Source organism: Amblyomma americanum, chromosome 7, assembly GCF_052857255.1.
Source record: "Amblyomma americanum isolate KBUSLIRL-KWMA chromosome 7, ASM5285725v1, whole genome shotgun sequence".
Taxonomy (NCBI): domain Eukaryota; kingdom Metazoa; phylum Arthropoda; class Arachnida; order Ixodida; family Ixodidae; genus Amblyomma; species Amblyomma americanum.
In genome coordinates, this window is record NC_135503.1 from 86,229,597 (window position 1) to 86,237,082 (window position 7,486).

Genomic DNA, 7,486 nt, shown 5'->3' on the forward strand with positions numbered 1-7,486 from the left:
GCCGAGAACGGCGCGTGCTTGTAGAGTAAGCTTATTGGCAGTTATTCAAGGATTTTTCAGGTACACCATGCTTCGCCAAAGAAATCTCTCTTGTAGCGCAAATGAACTGCCAGAACGAGTTGATCTACATTCTGGTTATCCTGACGCCGCATGACCACAACAACACAATATTAATTTCCGGCTACGCAGCAATTCTCTAGTACCAGTGCCGCAGGGCAAACCATCTATACATTCACGGATGTCGAGCACAGGAAGACTGGCCACAACTGCGTATGCAAAGCTTTCATCGCAAGTGCTCTATTCTCAGCGCTGTGCCAACCTGGCGGAAGGTTGGAAGGACAGAGTGCGGAAGGATATTGTTCACAAGCTAAAGAAAAACCAGCACCAAACACTGAACACCAGAAAATGGAAAACATAGGCATCGGCTGAAGTGACAGCCTTTTCTGGCATTCCGTGTTTCGTGATAGCTATGGGTCTCCAGAAGTAGTAAGCAGTGCAGAATTGTGTGCTATTATGCGGTCTATTATGCATTGCCGTCGAGGTAACAGATAAGCGTTGATGATACCTGGTTGTGGAAGGGATAATCTAAAGTCCCTTCGTTTTGCGAGGGCTCTGTAGTAGATATCTCTCCGTCTTTATTAGGTACGCACAAACAATAGTTACCTGGCTTATACAGTTTCGTCCATTTGTATTATTTGTAGGCTCTGACGGACGATACTCCACAGTCTACACGTTATGTCTTCCGGACCAGGAGCTCCCGGCAGTGAACGACGGCCTTCAAAAGTAGAAGGAGAGATATCTGAGCTATCCGCTCAGAAGAGGCACAGGCCCATTGTGTCAGTTCCCGTGGAGCAAAAGAACGAGTCTTCCACGACGCAAGGTATTGAGGAGGCAGTCAAAACTGTATCGTCCATTAAGAGGCCTCGCAGGTCGTCAGTGAGTACTGCCGACAACCGCCGTCGACGCTCATTAGCCGCCAGTTCCACCAGCAGCCGCCTGAAGGGCGCGACCATCAAAGTGGAAACAACGAGGACATCCTCAGACGATCCCGCTTCGAAGACAGCAAAGCCAAGCGACGCTGGTGGTCCTAAAGCCCTGTCTCTTCAACCAGTCCCAAACACTCAACCATCGCAGCAAGCTGGAGATAAAAGTTCATCTCCAAAGCACTCGCGTCAAAAAACCATCCGAGGGGCCTCCGGCATGGATGGGGCTCCCGTGGGTGAAGCGGCAAAGCAGCAGGACGTGCTTGCATCGGTGGCCAGCACCCAACCTCCTGGCCCTCCTGCCACGACGTCTACCAAAGAAGGCGCGGCCGAGACTAGCATGGCTTACCCGCAGAACGCAGACGCCCCGCCAGGTGACCTGGCAGCTGCGAGCTTGGTTGCGGATATTGCACCTGCCGAGGAGCCGTCATCCCGGGCCAAGATTACCAAGGTGAAACCAAGGAGGAACACCGTATTGAGCCCTAATTGGCTTGGCATGAAAAACTTCGATTTGGCCGACGTCGTAAGTTGCTACTGTGAACATTTCATGTAGCTGTCTCATCAAGAATCTTGGCATGGTGGGAACTGGGTTGCGTCTGTTTTCGTGTGGGCAGCTTCCTAACGCAGCGGTCCAGTAATTATGGCGTCGCACACTCACGCGCGAGCGCTAACTTTTTGTCATTTCTGAGTAGGGTTGTTTTTTGTTATTAGCCCCGAGAAGTTTGAGTGGCGCCCCCTCACGGCCAGCCGACGTGACGTCACGGCAAGGACTCCCGTGCGCCTGTGTCGACTGCCCCGGCTGCTAGTACGTTCAGGTTCGCTTCAACGTTTTGTTGTCCGTCACTGAAGACTAATGAACAACGCAGACAGTGGCGATAGAATCTCAGGTAAGCAAAACTACGCTGAATCACGATCACTGCCGCGTTCAAAGGTTAAAAAACGGAGTACATCGCGGCGAACGCACGTGCGCTCGAGCGGTCGCCGCGACGGGCGCCTGCTATGGCTTCTTGCTTCGGAAATGACTCTCTGCCTTCAGCAATGCCGGTTGTCTTCTATGTGCGTTTTGTTTATTCGAGTTAGGGGCATACGGCAGATGTGCGGTTGGACGGTTTACGACGCAATATAAGATTGCTTGATGTTGATGTAGGGTCGTGAATGTCGTTGTGAGCGATGTTGTTGTGAGGTGCGTTTGGCGCGGTGGCACGTGATGCGCGCGGATCGCGGATTTCTATTGAAAGTAGGCTATCGATTAAAGCTGGAAGATTAGCCTTGCTTTACGCGCATTTTTTAGTGTAGTCAGAAGCATGTGCGCAGTACAATTACATCTAATTTACTAACTGCAACGTACCTACATGCATGATCGTGTTTTTATCGTTGCTGCCGTAGAATGATCAGCCTCTCCGGCATTCGTTTCGCCTCTGCGTGCTGCCACGTAACCGCAACGCTGTCTCGGGGATTATATACTAACTTTCGAACGTTTCCCTTTGCAGTCGCCCTGCCACTGAGCAGCATCAACTGCTATGTGGACAAGGCGTGCGAGACCAGTCGCTGCCTCATCGAAGCAGAGGACGTGTACTATGCAGGCCATGTAGTTGAGTGCTCCATTGAAGCAGCTGAAAATGGTCGTTTCAATTTCCTGGCGTTTGTTTTACAAACGACCGCACTCAACAATGCCCCACACGAAGTTAAGATCACCGTGTGCAACTCGGAGGTTGATCGAGCCAGATGCTCCTGCAAGGCAGGGTATGGTCTCTTTCCGCTCGACTGTCGGCTCAAATTTTAGATGTACGGAGTACAGTAAATTTAATATCTGGGAGACAATAGCCAAAAACGACAGCATCCTGCGCTGAGTAACTTTTTTTATGCATAGAGCTTGGCTGTGTAAAAAGCTCAAAACATTCTTTAAGAGTTTCTTCCCTTCAAGTTTCTGACACTCTAAGTAATAATGATAGTATCAAATTCGCATTTAGGGACCTTTTTTAATTGATACAATAGGTGTTAAGACTGAGGAAACCCGAATGTCTTCCAGTGCTGTTCTGGATTTTATTTTACAGAAACTACAAATGTAAGCACGTTGTGGCTTCTCTGCTACATATTAATGGAGCAAGAACTTATGACAGACTGTCACCGACTGATCAGCCACAGAAGTGGGGCAAAGCGCAGAAGGACCGAATAAAGCAGAAGTATGAACCAAGGGCTATAGTTGACCTTCCATGCACATAAAAGGGGTGTGAATAATTCTGCTTTCACAACATTACTTGCAGTAAAAAAAGACAATGAGATTGAAAGGCCAGATTGTGGCCCTGAAAGGAAGGCCACTGCTGACTGGTGCATTATGTTAGAGTAGTGAAATTTTTGGTATATAAATTCAGCGATTCGCTTACTGCTTCTGCACTAAAAGCTCTCACAGCACTCTAATTGCTACGTTCATTCTCCACAACGGGTACAAGAATACGTTATTTTCTTTTTTACCAACAGTAAAAACCAGCGTCACAAGTACCATGTGATAACTTTCAGGCATATCAGGTGTCACACCTCCGTTTTATAAGAGTGTTTCAGATACACGGTGTTTGACTCTAAATATAAGTTGCTACTCTTTTATTTACTGAAACGTAGCTTTCTTATGTATCACTTCATGATAACTCTCAAAGAGATGAAATACAAATGGTGAGACGTGGCTGGCTAAAGCCAAATTGTGTGTTTTCATCAAGTGCACATTTTTCAGCCTGGACCTTTATATCAATATCTTCTTGTTTCTCAGGCAAAGATCAAAGAGCCTGCTCAACCTGAAGGTAATATCCTTGGACTGCTCCTCAAGAATTTGGGCCATCAATCTGCAGCAAAAATGCATTCGGAGAGCACCACTCAAATAGGTATAAATGCAAGCTTATTTTAGATATTGGCTGGCCATATCAGTGCAGTATACATACCAGCTGAGTCTATTTATATGAAATGAATCCGTGCAGTCAAAGGTTGCAGTACATAATACCATTATGCTGGCATTCATTCATCTACATAGTAGTTAATCCCATGTTACTCTGCTACATCCAAATTTATTTGTGCAACAGCTGAGCAAAAGAAGGCTGCTGCTTGATCTCGTCGCAGCATGGTATGTTATATTTTCTGATGTGCAACACTGTCAGCAGTAGAACGTCTCCTACATGATTAAAGTAAATGTCAACTCCACCTAATGAATGGAATTGGGACCTTTGCATGACAGCAAGGTACTCTTGTGTACAACTGTCTACATAGCAGTTGGACAATTTGAGTGTGACTGCTCATGTAGTGTTTTTAACAAGGAACATGCAGTAGTGACACTTCAGTACTGGTTGAGATATGACGACACATTTTGGGAACAACCAAGCTATCCAGCATGCTGAGATTTAGGGTCACTGAAGTTTCAGTAGGTGGCCTTTGAGGATACTCGGCCACTCTTAAATGCCTATAGCTGTGAGGCTGTCTAGGGGATTTAGCCTTTGGTATCTGTCACTCTGCACTCGGAAAGTTGTACCTGATGTACTTATGAGCGTCCAACAATATTCGTCTGATTTACTATAAGGTCTTGTATTATAGTATGGGTACTAGGCACAAAATACCAGCAATTTTCCAGCATGTCCATATTCATCTCATATGTATTACATTGTTCTGTTGGTGCCATTTCACTTGTCATGCCTTTTAGAGTCAGTAAACCTGAGACAATGTAGACCTCTAATTTTGTGTGGTCTGCTTTCTCTGCAGCTGTAGCAGACTGTGGTGAAAATCCTGACCGATGTGATCCTGAGCCTGGAGACATCACTCTGATGGGTACCCTTCACGAGCTGAGAAGGTTGCTTGGGAACTGTGACCTGCAAAAGCTGCTCGAACACTTGAACAATGCAAGAAGTTGCGAAGATATTGCTGCAATTGAACAGTCGACACGACAGCAAGCAAAATCTGGCCTCTGGTGGCAGCACAGGGCTGGCATGATTACTGCCTCCACTGCCTACAGTGTCTTCACAAGGGTGAAGACACTACGGACAAAGATGGGACCACATGACCTGAGACCTTTACTAAAAAAAGGTCATGCGGCAAACGAACGTCTGCACAGCAGCAATGCGTCGTGGCAGCATATTGGAAGAAAGCGCAATGTGTTATGCCCAACAGCAGCAATCGCAACACAGAGTTGATTGTGACACAGTGTGGACTTATTGTTATGGATGGACGACCATACATTGCTGCAAGTCCAGATGGAATAGTACAGTGCCAGTGCTGCCCCAAGCGTGTGCTTGAAGTTAAGTGCCCAGAGTCCTTGGAAAAATTTGTAATGGAGATCACCGAGAAGAATGACAAAGCAACAACAGAAAAGCTGAAGCGTGCAAGCACATACTATTGCCAGATACAAGTGCAAATGGGCTTGGCAGGACTGAAGCAAGGGGAGCTATTTGTCTTTTTGAATGATGAAAAGAACATGTGCATACGAGTGTCATTCGATTAGGAGTATTTCAGGGACGTGGTTGAGCGGTCCACCTATTTTTTGAAAAAATATATGTGCTCCCACATATTCTGTGTGTGTGATAAGGCTTCCCATTCTGCTAGCTGGAACAAAGTCTGTAGGTACAGACTAGGACATACTCTAAGCATTTATTGAAAGATGTCCTGGGGATAATTATCTTTTGTTACATTTTTTGCAGAAAGTGTTATGTGCGATTAAGAAATGCAGAAGTCAAGCGTTTTGTACCTGTAATATACCTGCCAGCTGTTTTTTGCTATTCAACGCTTTTTTATCATACAAATGTGATACACACTTTGTGATACATCTGTGATATAACACAAAACAAAGTGAGCAAGAGTTGAGGGCAAGCCTCTGTCGGCTAGCCAATGTTTTGACAGCAGGACCTCTGGAAACGAAGCCCTCTTGTGAAATCATTGCCTAGCGTACTGAAGCTCCCCTTCATTTCCTGTTCACTTTGTTATGTGTTGTCAAGAATCCCATCTTCCTGCCCCCTCTCTACAGTGGATCTGTGATATAACTGTGTTTTGAAGAAACAATAAACTCAGGGAGTGAAGTATTTACTGATTACATACTGTTCTGAATGTTACAAATGAAGATTGTATGACAGTAATACATATTTTAAAACACACATAAAACATACCACACTGGTCTGTTTACTCCATACACTCAAACCCAGTGACCTACGAGCGGAAGAGGAACTTGTTATCCTTAAACAAAGGCTTCGATAGGTTCACTGTGCCAGCAATTACTATGAGAATGTTGTCTATGTATGGCAGAAGGTCGAGATCGAACCTATTTCTCAAAATACGAAAGAGTTTCATTCTTTGAATGGCTCTTTCTACATGCACACGAGCATTTGCGATCGACTGATTATTTTCTGCCTCCTCTGTTGTCAGCTGTTTTTCCATAAGAAAGGCAGGTCTGATCATTTTGACATTTTTTTTTTCTCTACAGAGTTCACTGATAAGAAATCCTTTATCGACCATGACGCTGTCAACATGTGGCATACACTTGTCGAGCACTTTGCAGTGTTTTGTGATATATGTATCCGATGCTTTCCCACCATATGCTGGGCTTATATAGATAATTAGACCGCCTGGAGTCTCGCTCACCAGCACCATTGCAGTGTAGGTACGTTTGTAATGGCTGTATGTTAGCAGCCGTGAGGTGAGGTCTTTAGGCCGCTCAATTTCTATTTTTGTGCAGTCGAGCACTATTCTCGTGTCCTTGTACTCCTTGAAGTAAGTTGTGAGGCAGGTGACCACGCAGGCCTTTTCTGGCCAAAATACTACTTGCTTTAAAATGCTGACCACGATCACAATGTACTCTCTTAACAAGTTAGACGCAGTTGTGCGGTGAACTTGAAACAGCACAGCCAGCAGTGAGAAAGTTAGATCATGATACAACTTCATGATTGTTAAGACGACAGCGTCATCATTGCTTATACAGAAGCTGCGGGTTGTCTGCAAGACACGTGCTTCTGTGAACAATTCTGTGATGTTATAAAACAACTCAAAGGATCATATCCCTGTGAGCACAAGCAAGCCACTTTCATCTGAAATTTTTGAAATAGTTATTAGCTGTTCACGTTTGAAAATGCCATTTGTTGTATTCACTTGTACTCCAGCATCTTTGCAAAGCTTCTGCACCTGCAAGGTAACCTCTGGAAGAAAAAATACAAGCAATGTAAAAAAACAGCTGCATGTGAAAAACTAAACTGGTCAGTACCATCTGAACTTGCTGCGTGGTGGTCTAGACTCTGTGTTAGAACAGCTAAAGCATTGAAAGAAAAATAAACAGCAGAATTAATGCGTGTCATCTAATATACTCTGCGCATGTACAGGGATATTACTAAATTTCCACACATATTGAAAACTATGTCATTTTCTGCTAACTGGGGTGATGCGAGTGGGCAGAAGAGATTTATTGTGTAGTTACTGAGGTAATTAATACCTGTGGCTTTATATTTTGTACCAAGTAATCACTCGTCGTAGCTGTCAGTGGCATAAGA

General features: G+C 45.0%; 1 protein-coding gene and 1 pseudogene across 1 annotated transcript; one reads left to right on the forward strand and one right to left on the reverse strand.

The window, feature by feature from the left end:
* The first annotated feature begins 1,836 nt into the window (after positions 1-1,836).
* On the forward strand, positions 1,837-6,003 carry LOC144097901 (uncharacterized; annotated as a pseudogene).
* A 152-nt stretch (positions 6,004-6,155) lies between these two features.
* On the reverse strand, positions 6,156-6,887 carry LOC144097902 (uncharacterized). The gene has a single exon (XM_077630506.1). It carries the CDS (start codon positions 6,885-6,887, stop codon positions 6,156-6,158), a length of 732 nt encoding a protein of 243 aa, XP_077486632.1.
* Positions 6,888-7,486: the final 599 nt, after the last annotated feature.

Bases quoted from the DNA above. Each gene is read 5' to 3' on its own strand.
- LOC144097902 (XM_077630506.1), bottom strand. From the start codon at position 6,887: ATGAAGTTGTATCATGATCTAACTTTCTCACTGCTGGCTGTGCTGTTT.